This window comes from Python bivittatus, unplaced genomic scaffold (genome assembly GCF_059951505.1).
Source record: "Python bivittatus isolate LINGU-HERP-01145 unplaced genomic scaffold, Pbiv_v1 ctg000610_np1212, whole genome shotgun sequence".
Lineage (NCBI taxonomy): Eukaryota > Metazoa > Chordata > Lepidosauria > Squamata > Pythonidae > Python > Python bivittatus.
The window spans coordinates 52,321,191-52,337,725 of record NW_028277088.1 but is presented as its reverse complement, the minus strand read 5'-3'; the positions used below and the strand labels follow the sequence as shown (position 1 = coordinate 52,337,725).

At 37.5% G+C, this 16,535-nt stretch overlaps 1 protein-coding gene across 3 annotated transcripts in view; it reads left to right on the top strand.

Annotated features, from left to right (window-relative positions):
• GLI3 (GLI family zinc finger 3) overlaps window positions 1–16,535 on the top strand; it is a 278,516-nt gene that overhangs the window by 17,239 nt on the left and 244,742 nt on the right. For all 3 annotated transcript variants that reach the window (XM_088150011.1, XM_088150009.1, XM_088150010.1), the window contains exon 2: window positions 10,633–10,795. In XM_088150011.1, coding sequence (XP_088006137.1) covers window positions 10,672–10,795 — 124 coding nt within the window. In that variant the 5' untranslated portion in view covers window positions 10,633–10,671. The remainder of the gene's footprint in view (window positions 1–10,632; window positions 10,796–16,535) is intronic.

Below are 16,535 nucleotides of genomic sequence, written 5' to 3'. Positions count from 1 at the left end.
TCTCTAGATGACACTGGCTGATGGTGAACGCTCCAGGATCAGGAGTTTCTTTTTCCTGTTCTGTGAACTATTTTTCCAACATCTAGACTAACTGATCCTTTAGACCAGTGTATTGCAGTGTGGACTTCAACTACCCATATTCCCCAGCCAGCTTCTTAAAGTTGCCAAGGTTGAGAAACACTGTTCTATACTTTCTATTATAGACATTATCCTTTGAAATGCCATCCTTTGTAGAAGTTTGAGCAGATCTTCCATGCCAGGAGAGAAAAATAGGCATATAAAGCTTATTATTCTCTAGCCTTTTATTGTCTTCATCTTTGTTGTTATTCAAATATTTTACATTCATTGAAATAACAATTATAATTGTATTATAATTGCGAACCAAGTAATCTTCTGCTACTTTTCAATAATGAATTTTGGGCAAAGTTTTCTTTGTGGAATATTATTTGGGCACAAAGATGCCAAGTTGGACCCATTCCCCCCCACCCCACCCCACCCCTCAATAATCAAACCTGATGATGATCTCAGCTGGTCTTTCCTTTTACTTGAGATAATAGGGCAGCAACACACACACACACACATACACACAAACGTTTGTTTTTAACTGCTGTTAGATGCCCAGAGCCACCAAGGTGAGATGGGCAGCCATATAGAAAAGAAGGGTTATAATTCAGCTAATAGGACCAAGGAAATTTCAAAACTTTATTATTATCTTTTCCCTCCTTCCACTGCCAGCTAGGTGAAATGAGAACAAAAAAGACACATTGGGGAAAAATGAAAATATTCTTACTCTTGTTTAAATGTATTTCTAGCTTAAAATTTTGTTTGGTGATTTAAGCTAGAACTTTATTGTGAAATGGTTTGGGGCTATATAGACCCTTACTGCGTAGCGCTGACATCTAAGTAAGCTACAAGTTAAGGTAAAACATAAAAAAAATAAGTACTATACAGGTACTTTAGTATGCTAAGACTTCGTTTAATTTACAAAATAATTTTAGGAATTTTTTGCATTTATTTATTTGAAGGTGTTTTAAAATTACTTTAAAATAAGTGCAGATGCTCAAGTGTTCATCAATCATTCCAGTGTAATCTTATTTACTGGCAGAAATCTTGGAAGTTCGAAATAGTCTTACTTTTTATAGCACAACTAATTAACTTAAGTTTCCAGGTATATGAAATATTTCAGGAGTGGAAAGTATCCCTATAACATTACCTGTGCATAACCTCTGAAACTGCTGCGTAATAATAGCTGTTCTGCAGATCTAAATAAGTTCTGAATGTAACTGAAAAAATTGCATATGGCACTACATTCTGACTCTACTTTGTTAGGAACTGCAAAACCACACCCACACTAATGTAAGTGTGAACTAAGGTTCACTCTGCTTAAGAACAATTTACAGTCTCTTTTCTTGTGTATTAGGCAGCAGTGTATTAGGTAGAATTTGAAACTTCCGTATCTGCCTTAACTTTCTTTTAAGGAGATTAGAGATAAGCCACTTATAAAGACTTACAGATAATCATGATTGCAGACTATATGTGGATTAATAGTAGAATATGATTTTGTCATTCAATAAATAACTATTGTCTACTTTTCAACTTGTAAAAAAATCAATTGTAAGTTGGCTAGTAATTATATTTATGTAATGTGGAAATATTGAAAGTATTAAAACGTTGAGCCAGTTCATTCTGAACAAATAATTTTAGAAATGTAGTTCTTTAAAGAAATTGCACTTAGCAAATAAAATAAAATAAAATAAAATACTATAAATCCTTGCAATGTGACAGCTTCTCATGTGTTTTGAAGGGGAAAGCCATAACTTTTAAATTAGCTTCAAAGCCTTTAACATTTGCATGTCAAATTGATTTATTGATAATAAATATTTATAAAGACTGATTGTAGGTGTTTTTTCCCCCCTGTAAGTTTTGGTGATAGCTTCTAGTAGTTTAGAAGACTCTAAAGCTAAAAATGCTGCTGGTTCAAACGAAGATGTCAGTAGGTGTTAATTGTAAATTCTCTTGGTGGGAATTAGAGATCCCCATTTTGTCTAAACAATGGGAAACTTACTATCTGTATCAAAAATTTCAGTTGATTTTAGACTGTGGCTTATTCAACAAAAATATTTTATTCATTTATTTATATGTCACATTTATATAGCCGCCCACCAAAGCGACTGTATTATTTGGAACTTTATCAGATTCCATTATGTTTGTATAGAAAAGGAATGAGTATTTCCTAAAGTCATACTTTGAAAACATGTAATTACCCATTTTAACTTTGAGACAGGATTTAATATTTTGGGATGTCCATATTCTTTTGAACCTATTACATGAAATTGACAGCTGGAGAACGGAATGAATTCTTCACCTCCTTCTTAACACTGAAGACCAGTTCTTCAAAATTGGAAAGATAAATTTTTGGCCTCAATTACTTAGTGGATTAAAGACTTGATGTTACTTGAGGCTTATGAGTTCTTTATAGATGTAGATTAGGTATGGATGATTAAAGGTGGATTATGCTCATCCTTTAGGGAAACTATTTTGTGTATTCACAAACATACACACACACACACACATACAGTATATGGATGAAAAGCCATCATGTGTATTAAATGCATTGTTTTTGCCCTATTTTTTCTTTTTCTTTTCTGTTTTTTTTTCTGTTCTGTCTTATTAATAGTTAGAAACAAAATAAAAAATAGCTTCAAAGCAATTGTTACCATTTCTAGTGTATAGAGTTGATATAAACTTACACATCTGGTAAACACTGAGGTATCATCTTTATTGTTCAAAGTTCTAGAGCCTATCTTGATTATTTACATGGTCTACATGGATGAGTTGGGGCTGGCTCTCCCTACATATATCTTCTTACCTAGACTAGAAAAATGAAATTACAAATATTGCCATAAAAGTGAACAAACCAAAGGTGGGCTGTATGAGCCTCGAGCACCCTGTTTATTTATGAACATACTCAAGAATGGCAGATCAGGTACAGTAATGGAAAAAGTGGATTAAAGACATGATATTACTTGATGTGCTTGATGTAGAGAATGGCTTTCTTAGTTGTGTTGATCCCAGACAGTTTATATTACATTTGGTTGCATGTAGTGGAATTCATAGTAAGGGAGTGGAGGTAGAAGCAGTATTATGTTGTTGTGATGTAAACCTCGTCCCTTTTGTACATACTTTGTAACATCACACAAACATAACACAAAGGGTGGAGATTGAGGCATAACAGTGCAATATTGCTTTCATCATTTTGTTGAAAGCAGCAAGATCCTGTGGACACCCATGGTGGCATGAGTAGATCTAATAGGCTATGTAGGATATCTCCTCTGGGAGGCATCTTTCTGCATTGTGAAAATAAAGGCTAGTGTTTCTGATCATTAATAGATATTTGCTTTTGTTTACTATAGAAGCCATGATTTCAGGCATGTGTGAGAGAATAAACCAGCCACTAAATAGAAAGAGCATTTTTTGCTCCAGACAAAGGTAGTCTGAGTCAACAAGCAATAAAAATTGTCTGAAACCAAAAGTAGTACATCTACCTTGTTCTAGTATAGCGAAGATGAAGTAATATTGCTTTTCAGACTTTTGGACCTGTGTTGTCTCTCCATTCTTTTCCTTCGCTGCATCTGCCAGCAGTCATGGCTAATAACTTGCCCCATCCATTGTTTAACATGTTGTATGAACCTGAGAAAAACAAGCTGGAGTCTCTGGTTCAAGTCTTTTAAAGAAGAATGATGGAGCTATCTGTGGGTTCTCATTTTCATCTGGTGGCAAGAAGAGCTGGTAGGAACAGTGGAGCAGTATATGCTATTTGTTCATTGATAAACCAGGATCAGATGATTTTGACTTGCCATATTGTTTACAAGTGACATATATATGTGTGACAGTGACACATACAGACTCCCAGATAAATGTTATCTGGGATCTTTCTCTTTAATAATGCTACTACTGGCACCACTATATTCTAAGTACCGTGGTGCTGTGGGCTGCTACCATAATTTTTTTTTTCCTCTCTAGGTGGTAAAATAACTAAACCAACATTGGTATTAGTTCCTATATGTTATTGGTTCCAAGCTCAATAGAAAATAACTCTTGATTACGAGTCTTCAATTCAATTCAAACCTTTATTGGCATTACAAACATTAAAATACAAGGAATTAGCATATCATAAGGATGACAGCAGGAAAACAATACTCAAAGAAGAGTTTGGTTACATTTCCTTTGAACACTTCCTCCAAGAACTTAGCGACAATTTGGGTAATCTCAGGTATAGCATCACAAAGCAAATACCGGCAGGATGACACAGGATCCACGTCGTTCAGAGGGTATTTGCCCTGCAAGGGTCTTAGAAGCAAATCATGCCAAAGAGACACAAATAAATAACAATCAAAAATGATATGATAGATTGTATCTGGGCTGCCACAAAGACAGAGCCTGTCATGGATGGGAATGCATTTATACCTTCCAAGGAGCACCTTAGAAGGAAAAGCATTCACTCTAGCCAAGAAAAGGCCCTTCGCTGGGAAGGTAACACAAGATCGTTGAAATAATGCGCCATCTTGCCCAATTGATTTTCTATACCAAGCATGGCAGGGGAGCATACACGAGGTTGGGCTGGTCTGAATTTGTGGTATTCTAAGTCCAAAAGTCTCTGTTTAATAGTCCTAAATACAAAGCTTTAATCTGAAACGTATAGGTCCTCAATTGCAATCCCAATCTGTTTAAGCTTGGATATAATATGTCGTGACCACAGCGAGATGTAATTGTCTTTTTTGAGATATGATAGCAGACTTCGAGGAGCTGCTCTATATAAGATTCTGAGCCAATATTTAATTGTTAAGATCCAGGCTTTAGTTTCGATTAAACTTTGACCCGTTTCTAGGCAGATTATGGGATAAGAGACGCAATTAGGAGCCCCTAAGAGCTGCCTCAGAAAGGAAGCCTGTATACCTTCCACTTTAGCGTTAAAAGCTCTCAACCAAAGAGGGATACCATAAAGTATTTGAGAGAGAGATTTGGCTTTAAATATCCTAATTGCTGCCAGTACAAATTGGTTGCCTCTTGTAAAATAGAACTGTTTGATCTGGACAGTGGAGCAATTGGCTAAGTGAATTGACTTATTACGATGAGTTACCCAAGAAAGATTATAGCTAAAAGTAATGTCAAGGTATTTAAAAGTTTTGACTTGTTCGATTTCTATACTGCCCATAGACCATCTCGCCAGATGCCATCTTTTAGCAAATATTTTGATTTGGAAAAATTGATAGTAAGTGAGTTACTTTGACAATAATTATAAAATGCCTCCAAATATCTTCGTAAGCCCACCCTCGAGCAGGAAAGAACTGTGGTATCATCGGTGTAAAGTAACAATGGAGTAGGAAGACCGCCAAGACTGGGGGGTGACCATTAACTGAACTAAGGAAGTGGGCCAAGTCATTCAAGAAAAGATTACAAAGGTGAGGAGCAAGGACACAGACCTGCTTAACTCCCTTCTGCATAGGTATTCTCTCTGTTAAATGACCCTTAGTCGAATATTTAACTTGACAAGAGGTGTCTGTATGCAGTTTCTTTAGGAGGAACACCAACCTCAGGTCTATTCCTTGTTTCTTCAATTTGGACCATAGTACATCCCTCGGAATTGAGTCAAAAGTACTTTTAAGATCTATAAATGCTACAAAAAGCTTTTTCCTTCCTAAATTCAGGTATTAGGAAGTTCAATGTGAGACAGTGGTCAATCACAGAATTTCCATTGCAGAAGCCTATCTGTTCAGGCCCGATTACACCATTTGTATACATCCAATCTAGTAGACGGCATTCAAGATGTTTAGCGTAAAGCTTGTCTAAAATAGATAAAAGGCTGATTAGATGAAAATTACTGGGCTGGTCAAACCCACCTTTCTTGTAAATTGGAATTATTATTGAATTGAGCCAAGTGTTCGGAATTTTGCTGTAAAGATCAATGAGCGTAAATAAGGAAGCCAATGGCTGGGCCCACCAATCAACATGTTTTTTAAGTAGTTCAGCTGGGAGCCTGTCCGGGCCAGGCAATTTTCCCATTTTTACATCAACAATTAATTCAGTGATTTCGTCTGTGCTCACTGGAGGTCATGGTGGTAAATCTAAGGCAGTGGAATCATCTTCCTCATTGTAGGGAGCTACAGGGGCATCATACAATGTTGAGAAATGTGCCACCCATTGCTGAAATGTAATAGCAGGGGTGGCAAAAGAGGAGTTATCACTGGAATTGCTCGAAGTAAGTTTCCAAAAAGATTTACTATCCTTGCATTTGATAGCCCTATACAATTGGTCCCACTTACCCTGAAAAAATATATTTTTTTTCTTAATGATAAGGTCTTGGAAGCTTTCCTTATGTTTTAAGAATTCATTATATTTACTAAAGTCCCCAGCCTGGGGTAATTCTTTAAATATGCATCTCAGTTTCTTTTTCCGGATATGGCATTCCAGATTGAACCAAGTGGAAGATTTTGAGACAGCTACCTCAGCAGGTTTAGCTTTTAGACTACATTTGCTAATTAAGCAAGAGAAGATAGAAAGAGCATCTTCAACCGAAGATGAGTTAGTTAAATCCACTCGCGAGCTGATCATTGGTTGAGATCCAAGTAAAACATGAAAATCCTTTTCTAAAGCTGCAGACCATCTAATTCTTTTAAAGATATTATCAGAGACATGACTATCATAAAGCGATATGCATGCAAGGTTTGATAAGTTACATTTTAAAACGATAGTCAAAGGCAAATGGTCACTTTTGATGCGAGATTCGATAGTAAAATAGGAAATATCGGGCAATAGGCTATACGAACAGAGCACATAATCTATAACACTTTGACCCCTTGCGGAGCTAAAAGTGCACCCCTTTGAGTTGGGGAAGCAGCTTAAACTGTTCAGGATTATTATATTGTGCATTATGCAAAGGTCTAACATCTTCCACCCTGCGGTATTAAAAGCTGCATCACTAGATGAGCGGGGTAAGCAGAGAATCGGTGGTAAAAGCTCTTCATCATCAAAGCCTAACTTTGAGAACCAGTCATAAATACTATTTCCAATTCTAGCGTTAAAATCACCAGCCATAAAAAGGAATCTGCAGGAAACTTTTTAGTTAAGAACAAAATGTAGTTAAAAAACTTGTCCCAATTGGCAATATAGTCACCACCTTCTGCAGCCTGGGGTAGATAAACATTAACAATAATAAGATTCATAGAAGGTAATACCAACCTAAGTGCTTGAGCTATAGGGGGACATGAATCTAACAATAAAATCTGTGCATCAAGATTAGCATTCACTAAAATTGCTAATCCAGCCCTGTGACAGCCCTTGCTAAAAAGTTTGTAGACTGGAAGAATAAAATTTATAAAACCATTTAAATTAAAAGGGTTTGCTGACCAAGTTTCCTGCAAAAGAAGACAATCAAAAGAAGTTAAAAAATTTATAAAATCCATGTCATGCATTTTGTTTCTCCACCCCGCTATATTCCAAGAGACCAAACTCAAGGAACCGGGGGGGGGGGTATAAGTACTTAGTCAATCCAGCTCAGTTATGTAATTCAGAGAATTAGAAGGATCATTGAATATGCAACCATTTTGGGGAATGGACTTTGAGGCAGAGTGTACAGCTTCCGTGTTTGTAAAGCCTGAGTCAGTCAATAACTCCTGGGAGTTAGGAGTAGTCAGGCTGGTCTTTAAGCCTTTAGGGATCATTAGGGTAGGCTTCGCATAAGGACTCAGTGAAGAAAGGATCATAACTCTTTATTGTTCACTGCAGAGCAGGGAACCTCATCATCTCTTATGTTTTGTAGTCTGTTTTTTATTAAATCTAATCTTTCTAAAATCATTTGTTGGTCCAGAGTGGGTAAGGTTCCAAAAGAACAAAGAAGATCATCTTCAATTGAGTTTTCCAAAAGGTTGTAGAGTGTGCTGTTCTGAGGTTGAGTCCACTGTTCACCGATGGGTTCTAAAGGCTGTTGGAATTCTCTTGCAGACCTATCTATCATATCAGTCACTGCCAGCTGAGGGAGCGTTGACTCCCGCTGCTCTAGTTGGAGTTCTTCGTTGGCTGGCTTAGTCGTTGGCCTCTTAGGGAATAGGGCTTTGATTGTTGTATTAACAAAGATGCGTGTTGAGAAAATCCCTTTTGTCCAAAGGTGCTTTTGATATTTTTGGGTTAGTAAGGGCAGTCTAACAGACTGAAATACTAACATGATTCTTTGTGCCCATGGAGTCTGATTAAGGAGTTCCACTGATTCCAAATCAGTCAATTGAGGTCTAATGCGGAGAAGCACATGAAGATGGGATTTAGCCTGAAATTTATTTTTCCAACTTGGAATTTTCCCTTTATAAGTGCACACTGTTAAACAAACTTTGGTTGGTTGTAATACCAAAGATTGGGTATAGTCTTCACGCTCTAGCGAAATCTCTAGTTTGCTGTTAATTCTCCGAGATGTTTCACTCTCCTGGCAATCAGGTGGAACTCAACATAACTGCTGAGCTCTTTTATTAAATGCCGGAGAAGAGACCTGGGGATTGTGACGTAATTGAGCAATTTTAGTATGGAGCTTCTTCATTTCAGTCATAAGACTGGAAAGATAAGTTTCAATTCCTTTTATGTTTGCAAAGATACGCTTCACTGTTTGGGCAATTAGAGCAATGTGAGACTGCTCAAAGGTGAGCACATCAAACTCTTCCTTTTCTTCTGACTCTTTCCAACTGCCTTTTCCAGTTTTCTCTGACTCCAAAACTCTGTTAGGGAAAAATGTATGTTGCTTCTTTAATTGCCCCTCCCCAGGACTGGCTTTGGCATCTTCTTGCTTCTCCAACACCAACCCAGATACTTCTCCACCCTCCACCTCCACAAACTCGCAGCAATCACCAAAAACACGATCCTCAGCTCCCTCATCAGAGGTAAAAAAATCTATCTTAGTTTGTTTGCCAGCTAGTAATAAAGTTGGCTCCTCAAAGCTCCTTGGATGCTTGCCAAGAGTCATCGTCCTTCCTCCACTTTTGCTTTTGCACTTGCTTTTTCCAAGTCCCAATCAAATCCCTGTTGCTGTTAACTTAGAGGGTTTTCCAGAGATATATATTCTGGCCAATTACAGTCTTATAGTTGAAACTAAATTGTAATCCACATTAAGATTTACTTTTGCCTTTTTGATAATAGTAGCAGGATTTTTTCTTGGATTGAAAAAGAAATCTACCTTAACTTCTCAGAAGATTAGGGAACCTCTCCAGGCAGCTCCCTCTTCCCAGAAGCCATATCAGGAAATATAAAGACAATAAATTAAATTACAAAATTGCTCTTGCTGCACTGAGTACAGGTGGTAAAAAGGGATGCAAGTATTTTAATCCAGGTTGCTCTCTAAATTGCTACAATGTATTCAGCACAGGTCTTCTTCACTGCTGATTACAAGTCATAAAACTTGCTAGCACATATTGTCAGGTACTGGGCTAAATTACACTCCAGAAAACCTGTATTCCTTCCTGGATTATTTCTGTGTGGTATCAGGCTGTCATTACACAGATGTGCAGATCGTGTTACTCTTCTTGGAAACCAGTAGGTTATGTGAATGCCAGAACTATTGAAAGAGCTAGCAGCAAGAAATGATACTAAAAGTAGAAGATTCAAGATAGGATAGCAATATATTGTTGCATAGTGTTTTGAATTGTAGGGCTGTTGAACAGCTTTACAATTCACTAGTGATCACTCTCCTCATCCTCTTTCCTCTCCTTTTCTTTTTTTTCCCCCTACAGGTGTCATACTCCAATAACCCTTTTTAGTCTTACATTTCTAAAACAAACAAAATGAACTGTTTACATGATCAGCCTTGAAGATATAATTCATTGTGGTTTGGTTGGACTGATGTAAATGTCAAAGTTTAAATATTTGGATTGAGAGTCAAATGGATGATCAGTTCAGCTTCTGCTGTGCAGTTCCAAACTAGGAGGAAACAGTGGAAAGAAAGGGTTGGCTTTCTGCCTGATCCCTTAGCAATTATTCATAGATTGCTTTTGGCTGGTGGGAATGTATGTACAGGGAATATAAGTAAGCTTCCTCTGTAAGCTTTGGTTTCTTCTATACCATTTGGAAACAACTCCCTTTGGTTTAAATATTGTGTTTTACATATAGTATTAAAGATAGTAATTCAAGGAATTGGATATAAGGTACAGTGGACTCAGGATACTTGCATTTCAACCTTTGCCTAAAAATATATGTCTGAAGTATTGATCCCCAGAGCAGGAAAGATAATAGCAGAAGTATTCCTATGCAAATATGTTAAAAATATACAAGTAAATGGTGAGTCATGAAATTAGAGAAATTGGAAAGTAGTAATTCACCAATAAGACTAGGTAATTGATTTAAGTGGATAACATTTCTTAGTGACTCTGTGCTACTGTCATTCCTTTTCAGCCTATCTTCAGGGTAGCTCTCCTAGGAGTTCCGGATAAGGGTATAAAGATAATAAATTAAAGTTGATTTGATGGGATTTGTGAGACGGCCTGTGTGTTTTAAGTGCCAATAAGTAACCTATCGTTTGAGAGAGAAATATGGCAGGCTTTTTATCTGGCCTTTTCCTGCTGATTGGAGGAAGTCTTATAGATGTGTTTGTTAATGCAGGTATTTGTGTGAAGAGGACTGAAGTAATGAGAAGTCACCATGGAAGCTCAGTCCCATAGCTCTGCCACAGGTGAGAAGAAAAAAGTTGAGAATCCGATAGTGAAATACTCCACTCGAACAGATGTCAGTGAGAAAGCTGTGGCCTCCAGCACAACATCCAATGGTAAGTAACAGCAGAGATTTACTAGCTGCATTCCATGGGAACTGAGTGTTTGCACCTGGATTCAGTGTTTGATCTGAAGTAAAACTAAAGTTAGTAAGCAAGGATGTTAGGGGTGGGGCAGAAGAGGGGAATGAGAAAATGTGTTTATATAATGAGCCCTGTTCTGGCATCAGATTTTGGGTTTTTCTTCCAAATTATCCAGTTTGAGTGATTAATAATACTGTGATTTATTATGGGAAGTTCTGTTGTGGCACTTTGGAAAATAATCATTAGTTGGAAAGAATTTTAAATAATTGGTATTTTACTATGGAAATTGCTTACTCTGGTTAGGTAATTGTTTAATATAAAGGAGACAAAAGAAGCCCTGTCAAAAATTAATAAGAGGTTTACTTCTTCTTCAAAAAACAAAAAAGCAACAATTCTCATTCGTTATAAACATCCTCTCCACTGAATCTACTTGTCCTGGATTGCTTTAATTCCAGAAGACAAAACAATTATGTTTCAAAGAAAACATGCTCATTTTTAGAAGTGTGAATATGTAATTTGCAGAAATTGCTTTGGACTACAACTACTATATAGTAAACCTCAGGGAGCATGGTTAATAGAAGGGATTATGGGAACTACAGTGTAAAATATCAGAAGGCGCTGGATTGCTATCCTTGATTTTCCTCTTTCTGCTTGAATTTGCTTCATAATCTGTCAGCTGATGGGAGTCTCTGTCTTTTATTATTTTTTTTTCTTTTTCCTCTTTCTTACTCATATTGTTATATAATGGCCAGCACAGTATGTATGACGTGGGAAAATTAATTCAAACCCAAAATTCTTTTTTCCCCGGAGGAAGGGATTTCTATTACATCAAATGGATAGAATTCATTTACACAAGTTCATTAGACAAGTCTAATGGTTGTAGGGACTTGGAAGCACTGTGGAATGTCACTAAAGGTTTTTAGAATCAACACTTCTTTGCCTTGGAAAGTGCCCCTTAGGAAGCTGGTGGAAAGGCAAACCATGAATCTAAAATTGGAAATCTTACTTCTGTTTTGGAAGAGGAAAGTCCCTGTCTTTTGTGGCCCCTGGGATGCTGTCTCAAGAAAGACAGCAATTCAGGGGCTGCATGTCAACTGCTGAAATGCATACCTCCCGCCGCAGCCTGTACAGAATCTGCTGCTGCAGTTTGATACTTCTTTTCCACAGCATATCGGCAGTGGTATCAACGTGCCACCAAAGTTTTTCAGTGGTGCAGCTGTCCTTTCTTTTCATTTTGGCGGGAGGGGTGGTAGTTAATACTTAATGCTTCCTGCAGTTTCATGTTTTGGAGGTGTTTTGTTTTGTTTTAGAAAAGGTAGTTTGCTGCCAAATTTCAACATTAATCACTTATATCTTGATTCATGTCCAGAATCCTCAACAACCTGATTAGATTAAATTAAGCAGAGAGTGTTCTCTAAGTGTTTAAAACACGTTTTGTTTTATTGAAATTAATGGGACGTGATAATAATGACCCTGTGATTTCATTCAGACTAAAGCATGATTAAGTCTGGATTTGACTTAACTATTATTTGAAAGCATTGATCTGATAATAAGAGGCTACTGTTTATGTTAGAGTATAGTTGGGTATAGTAATTTTCATATTTTGGGATTATTGATTATCTCTACTTAAATAAGAAACACGTATAATTCATAATTAATCATGTTACTATTTATGTTTAATACTATTGTGATCATAATTGGTAACTATGAATTCATGCCTTTGTTTTTCTCACCATTCTAGATTAAAAAAAAAATAAAACATTCAATATGTATACTAAGTGTGGTCTCTACAACTAACCTTGAAAAAGTTTAGTGAAGTTTTGATGAGAAGTATGACATTTTTAGAAACCTATGTCGCAGTGTAAACAATTAGGGAAGATCTGATGGAAAAATACATGGGAACAGATAGGCATTACGACTGTGATATTGTAGTACATTTGTAAGCTGATATACTGTAGGTTCTCATGTTGTTGGTTTAGTTTATCTCTAGAAATATGTTTGTGCCTAAAGCACACATGAGCGTTAGTAAGTAAGCCATTCATAGATTGTACAATGTAGACTGATCTCTGATAGTCCTGTGCAACATTAGTGATGCAGGGATGAATATAATGGTTATATATTTATACAGAGTTATTCATGTCTCAATGTTTTCTATGGACAGAATGGTAACAGCATTGGTAACCTTAAAATATGGGTAGAATTGGTGAACTGGATGGTTTATTTAATGTAAATATAGCTGAACCTAATTTCTTCCAAATGTGCTAAATTACAACTTTCTGAATTATACCCAATTTATAACTGCACAGTTACCCATGGATACCAGGCTGCTGGTTGTTGCAATTCAGGAATTCTATTTATAAGTTTCCCTATAGTTTATCACATATTCTGAACCAAGGCATGGCTTATTTTTCTGATAACAAACCAAAGATTGTTTGCTCAGTGATTTGCTATCCATACTGTTGTTGGGGCATCCAACAAGAATAACTGGCTGTAGTGCAAGATAGTTATTTACTACTTCCCAAAATTCTGGCATACCATTCATTCAAACATATCTCTGTCCTATTTGCAAGATAAATCATAGAGTTTTGTAGCACCTTGATGGTTATTATTTGCAACATACTTCTGTGGATCAGAATTCACTTCACCAGTGGCAAGCACAATATGGAAAGCTATAGCACTTAAATATTAAAACTAACTAAAATAAATTATTAGTGAAGGAATATATTTTTTACATTAAGTGCTATAAGTCCTTATTTTTTCAGTTTCCTTATTTGAATTTGCATAAGTCAGTTTCAGTTTTTGGCAGATGGCCATAATACAGGGCCCTGTGCAAATTATGAATAAACACTGATGTCAGTTACTAAAGAGGCTCCATACAAACATAAAGGGTTCTTTTCCCTTTCCCTGGTTGCGAAATTCAACTGCTGAATTTGGTTCTGTGGCTATATATTTATTCAAGAAAATCCAGTTTCTTTCCATAGATTTCTTACCTCTTACACTATTTTTAATGGGAAATGGAGGGAACTAAAGAGGTTGTGAGTTTGATTGTTTCTTAATGATTCTTAGTTTTATAGTGGGATAGTATGTAAAGCATGGATGGTACTGAAAGAAGTATGACTTCTACTTTATTAAGGTTATGGGCATTTCTGCATTTGTTTTGCTGGCAGCTTCTTTTTATTTCCATGTCTTCATGATGTTTTCTTCATCTTACCCTCCAACTGTACCTGAGGCAGCTTTAAGACAGTTTTAGCTGTTCTGATTTTAAAGTAATGTTAAGCAGGTAATAAGCTTGTGCAGTTTTACCATGTGTACAATCATTACATGCTTTTCCAGCATTCATTTGCTGTATAGTCAGGTGATCCTTAGAGGATAGGATTGGCTCAGCATGTCAACCGCTTTAGACCGGTGTGGTCATATTCTGTTCTCTCTAGCTCTTGAGCGTTGTCTCTCAGGGCCAATGTAGTTTGTGCAGGGGGAGCATCTGGATCTTTCAAGCTATCTTTTCTTGTTCCTACCACAGGAAGATATGACTTTGTAAGAGGGATGAACCAATTAACTGATGCCAGGCCCAAATAACAAATGATAAGCACTGCCACTGCATGATGGTACCTGACTTGTCTGTCACCAGTTAGTTGGTGTTAGTTAAACACAGTTTTACTGCTCTTTCATAAGAATAATAAACCCATGTTAAAAATAGCCTGAGTTAACAGCTAACAGACATGTGGGAGAGAAGGTTGTTCACTGAAGTGGACAGGAGCTCTCCCATTGCATAACACAGCCATCTCTCCTGTTATCTGTTTATCAGGATATTTTTAATATTTTTAAAAGGTTTACCACTTTTCTGAAAGAGCGCTGAACCTGTGTTTAGATGGAGCCTGAACACTGATAAAGCACTCTTTCAGAAGAGCTTATAGGCATTGGGGGGCTCTGTTGTGATCTACAGGCTGGTAGACTAGAGCTGGCGAAGAGGGGAGACTACTCTTTATTTACAGGTCTCTGATTTCATGAATCAGTTCCATGGAATTGGTAGGTAGGGAGTTGTCCTTCCTCCTTCTTCTGTCCAAATACAGGAACAACTAGTGTTCATCATGTTGAAGACCCTGTTGGCTGTCAAGCCTTTCCTCAATCACCTATTCAGTTCCTAAGCATTAGATCCCATTACATTGGCATGCTAGAATTCTCCTCTTGGTTACCAAATGTCAGGGTAAATATCCTGTGGTAATGCAAGGACCAGCCTTTTTAGAAATACAGTACATTGAATAGTCTTTAGTGGTATAAGACGACAGGTGATATAGTAAGGAACATTAGAGTAGCTTGAGTTGTCCCACCTTCAAAACATTCACAGTGAAATCCTGCATACCATTACCCATTTTTTTTTTACCCACACTCAGTCGTTACTGATTCTGCGGCAACTGCCTGGATGAATCCCTGCAGTTTTCAAGGCAAGGTGTTTCGGAAGTGGTTTGCCATTGCCTCCTTCCTAGGGCAGAGCCCAGCTGGTGAGCGCAGGAGGCGGGGTTTCCGTTGCTTTGCGCCTTTTTTGGGCGTGCGCGGCTTCTGTGTTACCGGCAACTGCTCCTGTCTCCCATGCAAATGCCACCAGCATTTTTCCTCCCACTGGGGTGAGAGTCCCCATTTATCTACTCACGAAAGTTTTCGAGCTGCTGGGTTGGCAGGAGCTGGGGAGGAAGCAGGAGCTCACTCTGCTGCATGGAGCTGGGCTTAACCGCTGAAGTGTCGACCATTTCTGGCCGGCAACTTTCAGTGTCATTAAGCCGCTGCGCCACAAATGGAACTGTAGTAGGATTTATTCCCAGTTAAATAAATGTAGGTAAGGTTGAAGCTCAAATTTTAGTATATATGCTGCTGAACAATAAATCTATAGCATTGAAATAATTGATTCTACATTAGCCAATTCCTTACATACATTAAATTAGTTTTAAGATGCTTATATCAAACTGCTATTGAAGCAGAGTGAGTTTTAAAACTATACTTGTATTATTGCGGCAAAAGTCATACTAAAAACATAAAGTCAAAAATTCTATTAGGGTTGCCTAAATTTTTTTGAACAAGTTTAATAAGGTACAGTAGTTAGATCTTAGTCAATATATTTGCTTTTGCAACTCAGGATTGGTGGTGTGACTTTTCTCTTTATCTTGCATATATTAGATTACACACTCATAAAACTTGTTTGAAGGCTTATGTATTCAACTCCTATTATGATAGACACCATGTGGTCATGAATATGATGAACATTAATATTGATTACTTTGGGGAAGATGTGAATTTAAATTTATAATGCATCTATAGAAGCTCTAGACTAGGGGTCCTCAAACTTTTTAAACAGGGGGCCAGTTCACGGTCCCTCAGAATGTTGGGGGGCTGGACTATGGTTTGAAAAAAACATGGGGAGAGGAGGAGAGCTGCCGGACCTGGCATACCTGTCATGTAGAATAGTCCGGCTCTGCAATCTCCCTCCTCGTGCATTGCCTGCAGCTCCTGACACAGCCCTGACACTTCCACTTCTGACAGACAGCAGCAGTGGCCAATTAGGCGGGCGGACCAGATAAATGACCCTGGCGGGCCGTATCTGGCCCGTGCGCCGTACTTTGAGAACCCCTGCTCTAGACTCTTGGAGGAAAGATAATTGTTCAAGTAAAACATGAATACATTTTATTTAATTACCCCCCCCCCATGTATTTTCTTCTGTATT